Raw genomic sequence first — 15,808 nt, forward strand, 5'->3', positions numbered from 1 at the left:
CTCGAGGAAGCGCGCGATGACGGCGAGTGATTATTCGAGACTTACACCGGCCTGCGCTGTGTGTAAGTCGCAACAATAACATGCCGTTCGTTCACATCGACCCAGTTTTCCTGCGGCTGCCTAGGGCTGAACGACCAGCTCGATGAGACGAAAGAGTATCCTATGCCTGAGAAATGATCACGCGGTTTAGGCGCGCCCAGATCTTTATCATACAAACAAACACACGTGCGCGCGTATACATACAGTGGTAGATAAGGGAGCAAGACGAAACTTGGCGGTGAGAAGAGACCGATGCAACGCCTGTGATGCAATTCAGACGGGTGAGACAGGCTCTGGCCCCTCGTCCTTCATGTCCGGCACCCACCCGCTCGGTCGTTCACTCCCGCGCACGACCAGGCCATAACCCAGGTTCTCGACCTTTCTCACACTCTGCCGCATGGCATCCATCTTGCTGCGAAAGTCCTTTGTCGGCACCGCAGGCAGCATCTCAAACGCACACCCCAGCTCCTGAATGTCACGGAGAATCGTCCTCTTGTTCCCTTGCTGCACGTCGTCCCCGGCGGCGGCGGCAGCGGCGGCCGTGGCGCCCCCCGAGTCAGTCGGGGCGTGAATCACCTGCGCGCGCTGCACCGTCGCGAAGCGCATCAGCTCCCCGAACAAGTCGAAGACGCCGTACATGTAGTCGCCTGGCGTGAGCGCCAGGGGCGACAGCAGCGCCGCGCCCTCGGCCAGGGGCACGGCGGCCGCCGCCTCGGCGGGGGTGATGAGCCGCTGGTGGCGCAGGTAGTGCTCAAAAGAGAGCGCCTCGATGAGCTCCTCGAGGCAGCGCATCTGCCAGGCGTAGCGGTAGCGGTTGAGCGACTGCAGGTCCGGGACGACCGGGGCCAGCAGCCGCGCGATCTCCGCCCTGCGCGCGTCAATGTCTTTTTGCGTGTGCGGCGGGAACTCTGCGTTGAGCGTCTTGACCCTTTTCAAGCTGTTAGCTGCGGAACAGGCATGCAATGTAATTCATGGCTGTCGTACCGTTGCAGCGCAAAGATGCTGTTGGCCAGCGATGAAGCCTGATGTTAGCAAATAGGCTCCCCCTCTCCCACCTCCCTTTTCGGGTCCTGCGGATGATGAGGCGGGCACACGCACATCTTCTTGCTCTGGGCCGTCACGTCCCGGCTTGCCTTGATGATGCGCTCCCGCCGGTCGTAGTGCTCGTCGAGCTCGTCGCGGAACGTCGCAAACATGTCGTGGAAGCGGCCGCGGGGCGCGTCAGGCGCGGCGGTGCTCTTGACACGCGCGTTGCCATCCCGGTCGCGCTTCACTCCGCCAGACATGATGACTGAGCTTAGACCTTATAAGCAAGGTGGTGGGTATGAGATGCTGGACGTGGTGTTACAGCCTGGACGGCCTTTGCTGGTATGTGATGTGGGCGACTGAGGTTGATTGTGGAGCCCGAGCTTGTGAACAGACAGACGCAGAGCCTCGCGACGCTAGCGGAGAGGGTGCTTGGCGGTACGTACCGACTGGGACACCTCCAGCTCCCACTCCTCCACCACAAGTCATAACCTACAAACAACGTGACTATACCGATAGCCTGGCCTCAAATGCCACGTCAAGGAAAAAAATATTTATCCCAAAACTTTCAAGTATCCTTCGCTTTGCTTGTCTCAAGAAGTAATTAAAGTCCACGCTTACAACCGAGCTTTCGGACAATGCACTTCAATAAGAGCCATCCCGTCAATAACAATCAAAATCGACCACGTGACACCATCGCGAACCGCTCAACTGATCGACTTTGATAAAAGTCCACAAACACGTACACTTCATCCTAACCCAAACCTTTCCACGCATCCATCCCAAGCAGCTATCAACACCCCGACTCCAAGTCGTCACTCATAGTAGTCCTGCGCCAATATTCGAGCCCCCGTGCGGACAAGCCTGATCGTCACCGTCCGGACAGTCTGCGCTTCAAACGCAGCCTGGCAGTATGCAAAGTAGAACTAAAACAACCCCAAGACGACGTCAGCAAAACTCATCCATGCAAGCGCCGCCACATCAGTGCGACCAGGGGGCAGCTTGCCTGCCACTTTCTTCTGAACTCTTCCACCTCCACGTCGCAGAGCTGCCGTCTTCCGGCCACCAGCGCGGGGCGGATGCGAGAGTCAAACTCTCGGCCAAACGCTTCGCCCCATTCCTGGAACGCGCGACCCAAGCCGCCAAAGGTCTCGACCCTGTCGACGATGAAGTGGTCGCCTGAGCCCTTGTCGATGGCCTGGAGGGTCTGCAGCAGAGAGGGCGGGTACGCGCCGGGAAAGATCTGCACGCGGCTCAGCCACGGACGATAAGTCTCGACTTGGATTCCTGGGGGGAGGGATGCTGCTGACGTGTTTGGCGACGAAACTATTCGTACTTAGCATTTCTTTCCAACTGTCTTCCGCGTACATGAATCGCTCACCTATCTGTTCCTTCGCTATCCGACAAATGCTGCAGGTTCCCAACGGGCCCTGGGTCAGCGCTGCCCTGTCCAGGACGGGCACGTTTTCTATGCTCACAGTCTCCGACATCATCGTCGCCTGCACCGTCGCTATGGCGTCCTCACCCGGCAACACTTCCTTGATCACGCCGAAATATTCACGGAGGTGTTCGATCCCCGTATGCTCGAGCATCTCTATGGACACGACCTTGTCGAAGCGGATACCCAACTTGGGAATCTCTCGGTAATCACAGAGTAGTACTTTGATCTTGCTGGATAGACCCGCAGCATCTATTCTCTTCTTAGCCAATGCCTTCTGCTCTTTGGATAGGGTGATTGTGGTCACGGTGCAACCCGTTTCCTGCACCGCCTGGATCGCGAAGCTGCCCCAGCCGGTGCCTATCTCGAGCACGTGGTCCGAGGCTTTGATTCGGGCGGCCTTGATATGATACGAGAGCTTTCGCCTCTGTGCCTTCTCGAGGTCGTCGTTGGCGTAGTCCGGATCGTGAGGCGGGAGCCATAGCGGGCAAGAGTAGGTCATGTCGGGGCTGAGAAAGGCGGCGAACATGTCGTTGGAAAGATCGTAGTGGGCAGCGGCATTGCGTCTAGCCTCCTCGATGCCGTTTGTCGTCGCCAAGAGCGAGTATAGCTTTGTCAAGAAAGGCGACCGCTTGTCCAGTCTCGTAAGCAGGCGGCGGTTGAGCAAGGCCAACTACTCTATCTTAGCTGAGTTCACGCCCGTATACATGCGCACCCGCTCTATACCTTGAAAATGGCCAGTAGATCTGGTATGTCAATTTCACCATTGACGTATGCTTCTGCGAATCCCTGCTCGATGGAACAAATGGTAAGTGAAATGTGTAGATCCCGACAAGAGGCCCCCAATGTCCTACGACATTCTACTTACCACACTACCAGAGGCCAAGACGCGGACCCAAAACCAGTCGTCCTTCACATGCACAGTGGCTAGAGGAGTGCCGGAGCCAAATGTAACGTCGTCTCGACCGGGACTCTGCTCCGAGCCGGGAGCAGGATAAGTGATCTTTAGCTGGCCGTGTTCAATGCCTTGCAGAGCTGCACTCAACATCCTCTTGGCAACGCGTATGAGCGTGGGGCGGAATAGGCCCACGAATAGAGCTGGGCATTGCATTTTGTGACGGCGCTGTGATGGGATGTGAAGTGGGACTTGGCTTGTCATCAGGCATCTGCGTCCCCCAGGATGCTGCTCTTCGAGACATGGGGCATAGAGCTCATCAAAGTCCAGCCCACGGCATTATAAGTACTATAGCTCAAGATATCGTGGAGCCATGGCTCGACGCCCATGTGGACCTCGTCCCGATATTCAGCTTTTGTGTTACATGCCGAGGCGGTACTTTTGCCAGCCAAACGGGGCCACAACGAACACGGGAGCCTCTGTGATAATGTGATAACGGAGGGTCATTGCCGAAGTCGTACAATGCTTTCTTTTCTCCGGGTGTCTCTGGGCCTGCATTGCCTTGTCGTGCTTGAACTACTGGAACGGACACCTTGAATGCACAAAGGTGCGGCCTTCTTTAGTAGCGCAAGATTGTTCTGGATGACGATGTTTAGGGGATAATCGGGTCCCAAGGGACCAGATATGGTCTTCTTTTTGGGGGCAATACAAGACTTTTTGCTTAGCGACGGCTCTTCCGTGACGAGGACGGGTTGAGGCTTTTTGCGCGGTCGTTTGCAGTTGAGGCCAAGCCACGTCATGACAAGTCACAATTGAGGCTGGTCTTACCGCCACCATATGTATCTCGTCCGCGAACGCATCCCTCCGTGGTCAAGCCGAGTTCCTCTTCGGGGCAGCGGGAGCCGGCGACATTATGCTAACGAATGTGTGTACTGCCCCCCACGGCGTGGCATGAACTCACACACAGCAGCACCCGACTTGCTTTTAGGGCAACCAGCTTCGGACCACCTGCATCATGCCACACGATCTTTTTGGTCTAGGGCGTTGTACTCGAGACGAATTGAGCGACTCGACGTTGATGCAACGGGCGCACTGGGTTACATCAACTGTGGTCTGTATTAGTTCTTGGGGAGCTGTCCCCGTTCCATTATATCGTCTAGAACCCCCGTGAGAGTCGTAACTTGCATGTCATGTTACATACATGTCCTCCCGGGCAGCCCAATTTTTGGAAACGGTGTGCCGCTCTACCCACCGCCGCTGGTGCTTTCCGGTGAGTCGTCCCGGTATGGTATCTTCAGTCACAATTCGGGCCACTGCTGCAAGCATAGTGTTGCATAAGAAGCAGACGGATGCTGGATCTAAAGTCTAGACCCTAACTAGACCAATCCATGTCCCTAGACCCTATGTACGGCACGTGCCAACATGGGTACCTGCCGTTCTGTATCTTTGCCAATCGGATTACGGATGCGAATGTCCGCGAAGCTGATCCAAATGTTGCAGAATTTAGACAGATAATTAAAGGAATTTTCGGAAACAGTATAGCTGTGCAATCGAAACCAGATGGTGAGTATGTCCACTGACACGTTTTGATGTGAAGACAGCATAATAAGATGCTGCCCCACTCGGCCACGGCACCGCGTCTGCTGTCCATTGACGCCGCCCGCCAATATCCACTCCACTCCTCCACACCTCGAGCTTCCCGCAGCGCGCGCGCGAACCCCCTGGCCAGATATGCTCTTGAGTCTTCACCTCACTCCACCACGCACTCACTCATCCGGCCCAACTCACCTCACTTCGCCCTCGGCTCATAAAATATAAAAAGAAAACGATGCAACGGCCTGTATAAGCAGCAGGGTTCGAGATTCTCAAGTCCGGCACGCGGATGACCGCCGTGGCCCGGTCCTAATCGCGGCGGCGGCCTTCACCGGAGAAGGCGCAACTTTTGATCTCAGAGACGAGGTCTCATCAACAACATCCTCACGCACCCTCAACGCGCCGCAGACCACCATGGCCGCCCTCGGCGCCATCGCGCCGCTCCTCCTCCGCCCGGCACCCCTCTTCCTCGTCGCCGCGGCCCTCCGCCTCGCCCTCCTCCTCTACGGCAACTGGCAGGACGCCCACTCCGCCCTCAAGTACACCGACATTGACTACCTCGTCTTTACCGACGCCGCGCGCTACCTCGTCTCCTCCTCCTCCTCCTCGCCCTCATCGTCATCATCGTCGTCGTCCTCCGCTTTCGATCCCTCATCCCCCTACCAGCGCGACACGTACCGCTACACCCCTCTCCTCGCCTGGCTCCTCCTGCCCACCACCCTCTCCCCGCAATGGCTCTTCTTCTCCTTTGGCAAGCTCGTCTTTGCCCTCGCTGACCTGCTCGCCGGCTGGCTCATCCTACGCGTCCTCCTCTACGTCCCTCCCACCGCTCCCCTCCGCGGCGGCCAACGCATCATCGCCTCGTCATCGCCATCATCATCATCGCAGTCGCCGCCGCCGCCGCCCATGACCCTCGAGCGTGCCGGCGCCTTTGCCGCCCTCTGGCTCTGGAACCCCATGGTCGCCACCATCAGCACCCGCGGCAGCTCCGAGGGCCTCCTCGGCGTCCTCACCGTCGCCCTGCTGTGGGCCGTCCAGCGCCGGCGCGTCTCCCTCGCCGGCGCCCTGCTCGGCCTCGGCGTCCACTTCAAGATCTATCCCTTCATCTACGCGCCCGCCATCATCTGGTGGATGGACGACGAGCACATGGGCGGCGGCGGCGGCGCGCCGACATCACAACACACGCCGGCCAAGGGAGGCGCACGCAAGCAGACTCACTCGTCGGCGTCAGCGTCGTCGTCGGCGGGCGGCGCGGCGCTTCTGCTGCTGCTGCGCTTCGGCTCCCCCGCGAGGATCCGCCTCGCCCTCGTCAGCCTCGCCACCTTCATGGGCCTCAACCTCCTCATGTACGCCGCCTACGGCCGCCCCTTTATCGTGCACACCTTCCTACACCACCTCACGCGCATCGACCACCGCCACAACTTTTCCCCCTACAACGTCCTGCTGTACCTCACCTCGGCCAGCAGCCCGTCGTCGTCGCCCGCGACCTCCGCCGCCTCCGCCGCCTCCGCTGCTGCCGCCTGGCACGTCGAGTCCCTCGCCTTCGTGCCCCAGCTGCTCCTCTCCTGCGTGCTCATCCCCTTTGTCCTCGCCAAAAAGGACCTCGCCACCTCCATGATGGCCCAGACCTTTGCCTTTGTCACGTTTAACAAGGTCTGTACGTCGCAGGTAAGATGCCCTCCCTCCCTACCCACTCAACCCCCGTCTTCGCTATCCCCCCGCCCCCCTTCCTTCGTCCCGGCGTGTATAGCCATCTACCTAAGAAATCCCACACCCAACTAACAGTGGACCAACCAACAACGCACAGTACTTTCTCTGGTACATGATCTTCCTGCCGCTGTACCTCCCTCGCTCCTCGCTCCTCCGTAGCCCGAAGCTGGGCGTCACGGCCCTCGTCCTCTGGGTCGCTTCGCAGGGCGCATGGCTACAGCAGGGCTACCAGCTCGAGTTCCTCGGCAAGAGCACCTTCTTCCCGGGCCTCTGGCTCTCTTCCTTGGGCTTCTTTCTTGTCAACTGCTGGATCTTGGGCATCATCATCAGCGACGGCGTGGCACAACCAGGTATCGAGACTTTATCTAAAACACACGTCGAATAGTCGACCACCCGCCGTGTAGCATGAACGACTGCACGACACTGTATCATGCGAATGTAACAATACATATCACTCGAAATCAGAATAAAAGCTCTGTATATTCGACCATTAAGGGGTATCTCCGCGCCGTGTGACCGTGTGCAAGTGTGTCCGTTTCCCAAGAACCAAGCAAACCCACCCGAAAAGTAAGTTCCGCCCTCGTCACCTTTTTTATCTCGCCCTCAAGCGGGCCTCCTGCAAACCAATTGTTCCGTCAAAGTCCAGCGGAATATCCATGTGTCCCAAACGCCGAGTACCATCCGACGGCTCTCAAGGATGGCATATGAGACGAAACGACATAAGCTCTGCTTCCCTTGAATCGGGAAGTGGCGGAGTCACAAAGTAGACTTTTGCTGCTGCTAGCCCCTCACCTGCCTGGCCTCGCTAGACGTCGATAAATCACTGTATCGTCATGCGGTTGGCGAGCGCCTGATAGTTGCAAATCTTGAGCGATAGGACCCGGCCCCGCGGGCACTCCGGTGAGATGACCATCCTGCCTTCCTTGCTGTATACAATGTTGCCAAAGTTGTCGCAAAGCTCGGCGAAGGTGGCACGGGGTCGCACCTTTGCCATCTCGGTGACGATGGCGTCGCTCCACACCCCGGTGCATTTCCCCTCGGCCAACAGGAAGTACGGGTTCAGGGGTGGCAGAAGAGAGTCTGGCAGAGTGTTAGCTGTCTAAGTCTGGATTTCAATTCGCGCCGGGTAGAGGCATACCGAGATCCACGAAGCGGATCCTCAGGTACTGGAGCTGCGGATGCTTCGCCAAGAGACGAATCGCCGAAATGACGAGCCTTTCGAAGGCCTCGATAAAGGACATCTCATGGATGCCCGAGCCGGTGCCGTTATACCGGGTCGCGGCGTCTGGGTCTCGGCAACAATTCTTAATGGTCACGTCGATGGATCGAAGCTTGGACCGCAGCGGATCGCTCAAGCGCAGGGCAAGATCGAACGACTTGTGGCATAACCGACCCGTGTATGAGAAGTGCTCCAGGCGCGGCAGGATCTGGCCCAGCGAGACGCAAATGTGCGTTCTCATGGCCACCTTGGAATAAAAGGACGGCGTTATGGCCTCTCGGCGGTAGTCATTCTCCATGCACAGCCCAAGCCTCTTCACACTGAACGGAAGAAATGGGATATAATCCGAGACGGTGATGTAGCTCTTAGACTTGGGCTTGCTGTACGACCCTTGCCACTCTTCGAGGTTGGGCAGCGCGCGCAGCACACGGGCGAAGTCGTCGTTATCCCTCATCAAATTCCACTGGCCGCGGGTGATTAATGTGCGGACAGAGTGTATCGGGTGGAGGGTATTCGCTGGGCCTTGTGGCAGGTCTCGCTTGTCAAAATGGGCCACTTTGGGCGCTTTGCGCCGCTCCCCGCCTTCGAGAGTAAGGACCTGAGCCTCCGGCAAAGCCAACGTCACGAATCGAAACATCTCATCGAGAGTGCAGTTATTGTCCGGAAGGATGTAGGTTGCATTGGTCAAGCCGCTGGAGGTTACTGTTGGCAGCGCCAGTGTGTTGGACGTGGCCGGGGGTCCGTACCTAGGCTGGAATACGGGGAACCAGACCTCGACATGCTTGACGTAGGCCGCCAGGTGCGGGTGGCAGCTGAAGTGCATGATTGCGTCCTCGATATAGTCGACGGTCGCTTTCAGCTTGATGTGGCGGTAGAGTCGTTGCTGGATCAGGAAGGTCCATCGGCGGTTGACGAGAGCCAGGTCGGACAGCTCCCGCCGGCGCGAATGACGTAGCGCAGTGGCCCAACATTTGGACAGGCTAGATATCTTCATGGCGCTGCTAGAGGTCGGAGAGATGCAAAACCCGAAGAGATGGTCGATGATGCCTTCGTGTACCTCCAAAGGCAATTGCTGAAACTGTGTTGCGAGCAGTTGGCCTAGAACAGGCTCGTCACCACGCGCTTCGTCATGCGCGACGGTAGGTGCCATGTCGGAAAGCACCGACTGGCAGTCGACGTCTCGGTCGTCGAGAGAATACGTATGCGGATTTCGGTTCTCGGGATGGGAGAAAGGTGTGCTGCTCGGCCGCGCTGGGGGTATAAAGTCGGCCGGTTTGGGCTGCTCCCGCTCGGGGCTCGACTGGCCCGGCGAGACGGGGCTCGACGTGGTGTTGAGTATCGCGGACATGTCCCTCATGGACAGTGCCACGGGCGTCGAGACCTCGTCTGCCATGACCTCCTCGACCCGGCGACCAGCCGCTCTCAGCGGCATTTCGCCAGCCGGCAGCGGAAGGCCAGGCTGGGTCTTGGCGTCGTGTGAGCCCGCCATGCCGTCCATGACTGCCAATGACGCTTCACGTTGTTCGCTCTGACGGGCAGACGCTCGGCCGAGCTCGCATTCTCGGAGCGTCGAGGATGAGATGCAGAGAACAGAGTATGGTGACACGAGCCGCTAATTGGTGAGGGATATGAAATCGTACGAGATGAGGCAAGGGCAGATTGGACCCGGCGGCTCGGTAACGCGAAGAGGTGGCTAGGCAGACTGCCCCGGCAAAGCCCAGGGATCGAAACCAGGGAGAAGTATGGGACAGAAATGACAGGCCCTGCCTCGGGACAGGGCACAATCAAAACACGGCGGGCGGTTTATGCTCTGGCGGTGAATGGGACGGGCGCCGACAGGACGAAGAGCAAGGTGTCGAAGTTGGATGAATTTGGTTGGAATCGGTCGTCGGGCGGAGATGGGGCTCGCTGGGGAAGCCGCAATTAGCAGCGTGGGCTTGTGGAGCGCGGATCGGCTGCCGCGCGGGCTAAGGACGCAATCTTAGGACCGGCGCCTGGACCCTTGTTACGGTCGGTGGTGATGATCCTGCACGTTCGTGGAGGTAATATATGACGGCCACTTTACGCGCTGCTGGCGGGACGAGGCGTGGTCGCGTGTTCGCACTGGAGGCCCCCGGTCGCTGGGGAGTCAGCCAGCCGGTCGGAGCAGCGAGACGTGGCGGCAGAGGCGGGCGGGTGGGCGGGTGGGCGGGCGTGCTGCGGCGGCGGCGGCGGAAGCGGAGGGAGAGGGGGGGCCCAGCCTAGGAGGTGGAATGGGACGGGAGGAGACGGGTTGAGTTTGGCCCAAGTAGGTATTGGTTTGGGGCTGGCTGCCACGGCATCCGCTCAGCCACTGCGGCGTTGGTCGCAGAGTCGCAGGCGCTGAGCTGGTGAGGGAGCGGGCGAGCGTGCGGCGACAAAGGACCCCAGGGTTACGGCGGCGGCCGCGGTATACGCGTCCTCGATGCTCCGTAGCAGCGGCGGAGGCGGAAACAGGTTGTTGTCGGAGTGAAGCTTCGCGACGGGTGGCTGCTGGAGATGCCCTACCTCAGCGTGTGATGTGATGTTGATGGTGAGGCGCCACCACTCGTGACGGGGCGAGGTGCAAGTGCGCAAGGTAGGTATCTGCCGTCCCGCGAGTGCAGCAGGCAAAAGCGTGTATACGTGGTGCACCGCCCGCAAACGAATGCAGAAAAAGGCCTCTTGCACGCGATCAAGCGCGGACGTATGCCGGCAAGCAGCCGAGATGCCGGGCGCGGAGCGTGTTTGTTGCTCGCTCGTTGCTGGGCGTCACTTCTTTTCACCTCCAACTGGCAAGGGGCCCAGGTCGGTTGACGGGACCAGGCAGCGGACGGTGCCCAAGGAACGTCAGCCGGGCGAATAAAACGAGGGCTTTCGCGTGAGGGAGAAGAGGTGGGATGCTGCTTCGGAGGATTATAGTCGGTTGCGGGATCGTACCCAACATGTGTGCCGCGCAGATTGGCTACCCAAGCGTCGAAGCGCCTGAAATGGACCTGAGGCGGTTCGCGATTGGCATTTGCTTGAGGGAGGGGGGACGCGCGAGGGCGGGCAGTGGCAGCGCCGCGAAGTGGATCGGGTGGGGGAGGATGCCCCCGGGAGGGGAGGGGGGGGGCTGCTGAGGCCCAACCTGGAAGGGCCCTTGGCCCGCAGCCTGCCTTCCACCGTTCTTGCCCGCAGCCCGCTCAGGTCGCTGACAGGTCTTGCCGGTCCACCGCAGCAGCCGCCCGGGCTACCCTGGTGGCTCTCCCGTCGGCACTCGACGCCGGGAGGCGGCGCCGCCTTGGAGCCCAGGGCACCAGCTGCAGCCAACAGGCGGGGGCCGTCACGCTAGACTCCATCCGCCTGCAGGCACTGCACTGACACCAGCGGAAGACGAGCCCGAGGAAAGGGATACGCATTTCACTCCAGGGGCGCTGTTGGCCGTGCATGCTATACGGCATCAACGTGACGCCCTACTGACGTTACTAGGCATCTAAGGTACACTACTTACTCTGTAGGCGACAACTTCACTATACCTACTTCGTATCCAACGTCAACATCGAATGCCTGCTAACCACCGGCAAGCCAAAGCAGAACACATAGCACGCGCATAGTACGGGCGCCCAGTGCCGTCCACCATCTTTTCACTTTGGAGCTCGGGCAGGGATACGCGGGCCCGCGAGTAAGAGTCGACGCCCCCAAGGCATCGTATCGTGTCCAGCGGCCAGATGAAGAGGCGCATGCTGTGGCCTCGGATGGTCCCGTTCGCCTCACGTAGGACAGCATTTCCCCCATCTCGTGTCCACGATCCCGTACCCCGCATTCGATCCGGCGGCCACGGGACCAGATGGACTCGCGACCTAATACTAGTTACGCCTGCCTTGCTTCCCGCTCCCTTTGAGCGGCAGCGGCAGCGGCAGCGGCCACGGCTGTCAACCCGCTTCCGAAGAAGCATCGGCGCCAAGGACAGCCCTTCAGACCGCTCAATGCGCATATCCGGTTTGGCTGGCAAGAAAACGCGACTGATGGACGATCGATGGCAACGCACCAAATCGGAGTTGAATCCGCGCATCGTCGCCTTATTAGCCGTGCGATCCTCTCCGATGGAAAGAAGAGGAGGTCCAGCGACACCGCAACGCCGCCCTTCGAATCCCGACGATGATGGCCCCGAACGGCAGGCTCCTACGCAAAACGTACGGGAGAGAAGATGGGCGATTCTCGTCTTTGTCGTGGTTCCGTCATGAACCCCCTCTCCCCTTCCTCCCCGGGCGCCCATTCGGATATGTCGGCGGCACCTTCTGTCGACATCAGGGCAGTGCAATCCCCAGAGTCATATTCCCGCAGATGCCGCCGACATGTCCCAGAAATGAGACGAAATACCTCTTTCAAAGGGCCGGTTTCGTGTGGGGTCTAGCTGCGAGGTTCGACGGGTTCTCCGACGGGTCGAGTCACGGACGTCATGTCGTCACGAGTCACGACATCCGCTCATTGCTACGTATACGTGGGGAGATAACATGACGCCGCGGGGCTCCTGTACCAAGCCGAGATAGGCTGCCGTGTAGATTGCCGATGGCGCGTACGTGCAGTGTCCCTGTGGAGCAAAGGCTGCGCTCGTGTGACGTGCAGAACAGGCTGCGAGGAGGGTTGTCGACGTCGGGTCAATGACTCTGCTCTGCTACCGCTACCACATCTTGATATTAGGGGGCCCACGTTGGCGCTCACGGAATATCGGCTTGGGCAGACGGGTGGAGGGGCTTCGCTCATCAAATGGCAAGACGTCCCATGTCCGCTCGGGATTCTGGAAGCACTCGTAGAGGGCGGCCCGCTTGAGAAGCCATCGTCTGACGTCCGATAGCCCACCCCAGCCCCGCAGAGGATCACGAACATCGTCATGCGCATTGAAGCGGCAGCGGTACGTACTGACTACGGAGACGCCGCCTGCCAGAGCAGTTATCACGTAGTCGTAAGCCCAAGGGTTGAACGCGTCCGGCCCTGGTGAGTCGTGCGATGGGGCTCACGAGAACTCGTCATGCGTATAGGAGCCCTGGTCCCGGTCCTGGCTTCATCGCCATGTACTTGAGACACTGATGGGCCATGACATGCGGCGATCATATATGCATGCCTCCGCCCATTTCTACCAAGTACGCGTGGATTCAGGACCAAGGTAGGATTATTCCCGGTCCCGCGAATCCTAAAGGGGGCTGGACACAAAAGGAGGGATGAATTACAGTACCGTCCTAGTCCCCGTTGATGAGGCTCTCGCCGATGCAAGCGCAAGTCCGGAGTCTAGACCGCCACCATACGCACCATCGCTGTATGAGCTTGCCCTTCGCAAGGCCCATAATGTGGATATCAGCCCTGCGTACATTGGATATTACTACGACAGGAAGTGCTGGTCCCGTAGCAGCGAGGCAATACTATACCGCAGACGAGTTCGAGGGATCAAGCGCCGGTGTCATCTTCTCCGAACGGCGGGACTTCCGACTCCGTTCCACGACGACAGCATGCGCCGAGACGAGTGGACCTCTTTGCTCCGGTGGCCGCCGCCGTCCCACAGGCAAGGTGTGTGTGTGTAAGTCTGGTGTGGCCTTGTCCGTAAGACGAAGAGGCATCTTCACGGGAGGCGCGCGCAGAGAATCTCGCAGCACGGGCTACGTTCAACTTACAGATGCGCGTCCGCGCGTCGCCCACGTTTCGATGGCGAAGTATATAACTTACTACTGCACCGCTTCGTACATTGCCCGTTCCAGCTGCCGCCGACGTGGAATTCGGCACGTGCGCGCGCAGAGTCGAGCAGTGTTTGCGTTGGCCAGGCCTCTGTCACAATCGCGACAAGGAAAGATGGCGGGAGGGGGGGAGGCCCGGCTTCGTACAAAGTGCACACGCACACACACACACAAAGAAAGAGAGGGAGTCGGCCGCCCGCCGTTTCACTTGGTGTCCCAGCCCATCCCGCTTGCGGCTCGGCCGCCGCCGCGGGGGGGGGGTTTATGTTGTGTTGTTGGCAGACGAACGGTTTCGAGTCGAGCGGCAGAGTGCGTTTCCAGTCGGTGGGGCCGGGGGGCCGGACCTGACAACTGGCTGATTATTCCCCTTCCCCTGGGGCAGGCCCCCTCAGGCTCCATTTTTTTCCCTTCCCGGGCGAAACCTCTTACACGGAGATGGCACGAACAAGCAACTTGGCGTGTATTGCCTCGCCTTGCCTACCCTGCTTAGGCAGGCACTCAACGCTACGACTCCGCGTGCGCTGCTGCTATTGCTGCTGCTACTACTGCAAACGGCGGCGGCGGCGACGGCGGCAGAGGATTCATTGCAAGGGGGGGAGGGCAACGGGATGGCCTTTGGCAACGTCGTATTCCTGCTGCTCCTGGTTTCCAATGAGACTGTGTTGGTGAAACGGGCCTCCGTACATACGTACTAGCTGGAAGGCGGTGGTAAACGGAGCAGGCGTCGTGATGCTCGGATCTACGCGCCACCCGGGGGAATCGACGGGAGATGACGGCCGAAAGGGTTGCGCGCGATGATGATGACGATGCTCGAGCGGCGCATATATGCTGGAGCACGATGTTGTTGATGTTGATGTTGTTTGTTGTTGTTGCGCACGGCGCGCTCTCTTCACCGCTGTCCCTGCGTCACATCGCGGCCCGGGTGTGTCGTCTCCAATCGGGAGCTATAATATGCGCACGGCAAGGACCATCGGTACGTAAGTGCTATGGCGACGGCACTCTTTCCATGCCGTCCATCTATAACATGCAAAGCAGATTACCCGTATGCAGGTGACGAAGCGAAGCACGCAGGTGGATCGCTTCCCCGTCGCAAGACCCTTACTTTGCAAGGTGTCCTGACGTGTACCGAGTAGATGGACTGAACCATATAGATGAATTTCATGGCCCGGTCGTCGAAAGCGGCCGACCTGCCTGCCGCCCTGGTCACCACCGATCCCTTTCGGACGATACTACGCAGGTAGTAATTGAAACCACGGTGGTGATCGTCGACGAGGGGGCCCTCACGATGGTGCCGTGTCGTCGGACGTTGTGCGGGCTGATTTCTGGTTTCTTGGCCGTGGGGGTTGATACAGCCCATCATCCACACCGTTCCCCCGAGCATACCTCCCACGGACGTACACTCCTGCAATGCAAAGACGGAAAACAAGGTGCAGGAAACTGCCCGGCGTATGGGCGTATATACAACCCGATGTTCAGAGACGGACAAAGGAAGTGGGGCCTGGAGAGCATGTTGGCCGGCTGGCAATGTTGGATCTCACCCGGGGGGTACGTACACGGTAAGTATCGTAGCACCAATGGCCGTGCCCAGCATCAGTTTTGTGTGAATTCTCCGAGCGAGCACGTCTGTGATGCAAACAAGAAATCTGGGCCAGCCAGCCAGCCAAAATCGTCGAGAAATCTCCATCAAATCTGAAATCCAACCAGGTGCCTGATAACGAGTCGATGTGCGCAGAGACATGTCGGTGGGCGCGCAACGACGCACAACCACTGGCCCGGTGGCCCCCATCCCACCTACTAAGAGAGGCTTGTTTTGCGCCAGGGGCAACGGCAACGTGAAGCGCCGCCAGGCACAGGCGGCGCCTGACAGCCAATCGCCCCGGAAGAGCCGCCAGCGCCTCCCACCACAGCGATGGACCCCCCAATGAATTAGTAGGTTCCATGGATGCCCGGTCTCCCGGCTGTGGAGCCCTTCCCGCGCCACGCCCGCCAATGCCCCCTGCGCCGCCAGCAGCGCCTTTCATGTTCCGTCATAGGCTGTACCTGGCAGGAAGCTGTCGTACGCCGTCAACACTCCTTTTTTTCGTGCCGCCATACTTTTCTAATCATGTCCTCCCTCCAGCCTCATCAGTCCTTGGCTAGGTTCTTTAGTAACCGGCATTTGAGCCCGTCCGCGGCAGGTCGAT

At 59.3% G+C, this 15,808-nt stretch overlaps 5 protein-coding genes across 5 annotated transcripts; 2 read left to right on the forward strand and 3 right to left on the reverse strand.

The window, feature by feature from the left end:
- Nucleotides 1-49: 49 nt before the first annotated feature.
- On the reverse strand, nt 50-1,440 carry JDV02_009026 (uncharacterized protein). Its single transcript, XM_047990664.1, has 3 exons — nt 1,138-1,440; nt 1,024-1,041; nt 50-967 (listed from the first exon to the last, which is right to left on the reverse strand). Exons 1-3 carry the CDS (start codon nt 1,323-1,325, stop codon nt 313-315), a joined length of 861 nt encoding a protein of 286 aa, XP_047846673.1. The 5' UTR covers nt 1,326-1,440; the 3' UTR covers nt 50-312.
- A 440-nt stretch (nt 1,441-1,880) lies between these two features.
- Nucleotides 1,881-3,614, reverse strand: JDV02_009027 (Cyclopropane-fatty-acyl-phospholipid synthase; the record flags this gene model as incomplete). The annotated part of the gene is made up of 5 exons (XM_047990665.1): nt 1,881-1,991; nt 2,057-2,391; nt 2,447-3,176; nt 3,230-3,292; nt 3,372-3,614. The coding sequence occupies 5 exons, from the start codon at nt 3,612-3,614 to the stop codon at nt 1,881-1,883; spliced, it is 1,482 nt and encodes a 493-aa protein (XP_047846674.1).
- Nucleotides 3,615-5,114: 1,500 nt separating this feature from the next.
- Nucleotides 5,115-7,159, forward strand: GPI14 (GPI mannosyltransferase 1). Its single transcript, XM_047990666.1, has 2 exons — nt 5,115-6,659; nt 6,799-7,159. Exons 1-2 carry the CDS (start codon nt 5,406-5,408, stop codon nt 7,084-7,086), a joined length of 1,542 nt encoding a protein of 513 aa, XP_047846675.1. The 5' UTR covers nt 5,115-5,405; the 3' UTR covers nt 7,087-7,159.
- A 3-nt stretch (nt 7,160-7,162) lies between these two features.
- On the reverse strand, nt 7,163-10,096 carry JDV02_009029 (uncharacterized protein). Its single transcript, XM_047990667.1, has 2 exons — nt 7,840-10,096; nt 7,163-7,781 (listed from the first exon to the last, which is right to left on the reverse strand). The coding sequence occupies exons 1-2, from the start codon at nt 9,416-9,418 to the stop codon at nt 7,522-7,524; spliced, it is 1,839 nt and encodes a 612-aa protein (XP_047846676.1). The 5' UTR covers nt 9,419-10,096; the 3' UTR covers nt 7,163-7,521.
- Nucleotides 10,097-11,334: 1,238 nt separating this feature from the next.
- On the forward strand, nt 11,335-12,576 carry JDV02_009030 (uncharacterized protein). Its single transcript, XM_047990668.1, has 2 exons — nt 11,335-11,413; nt 11,485-12,576. The coding sequence occupies exon 2, from the start codon at nt 11,628-11,630 to the stop codon at nt 12,141-12,143; it is 516 nt and encodes a 171-aa protein (XP_047846677.1). The 5' UTR covers nt 11,335-11,413; nt 11,485-11,627; the 3' UTR covers nt 12,144-12,576.
- Nucleotides 12,577-15,808: the final 3,232 nt, after the last annotated feature.

The sequence above is a fragment of the Purpureocillium takamizusanense genome, chromosome 9, assembly GCF_022605165.1.
Source record: "Purpureocillium takamizusanense chromosome 9, complete sequence".
NCBI lineage: Eukaryota > Fungi > Ascomycota > Sordariomycetes > Hypocreales > Ophiocordycipitaceae > Purpureocillium > Purpureocillium takamizusanense.

Excerpts from the sequence above, each read along its gene's own strand:
- JDV02_009026 (XM_047990664.1), bottom strand. The coding sequence starts at position 1,325 with ATGTCTGGCGGAGTGAAGCGCGACCGGGATGGCAACGCGCGTGTCAAG.
- GPI14 (XM_047990666.1), top strand. The coding sequence starts at position 5,406 with ATGGCCGCCCTCGGCGCCATCGCGCCGCTCCTCCTCCGCCCGGCACCC. Across the intron at positions 6,660-6,798 it reads ACAAGGTCTGTACGTCGCAG|TACTTTCTCTGGTACATGAT; the intron begins GTAAGATGCCCT and ends AACAACGCACAG.
- JDV02_009029 (XM_047990667.1), bottom strand. The coding sequence starts at position 9,418 with ATGGACGGCATGGCGGGCTCACACGACGCCAAGACCCAGCCTGGCCTT. Across the intron at positions 7,782-7,839 it reads GATCCGCTTCGTGGATCTCG|ACTCTCTTCTGCCACCCCTG; the intron begins GTATGCCTCTAC and ends ACACTCTGCCAG.
- JDV02_009030 (XM_047990668.1), top strand. The coding sequence starts at position 11,628 with ATGAAGAGGCGCATGCTGTGGCCTCGGATGGTCCCGTTCGCCTCACGT.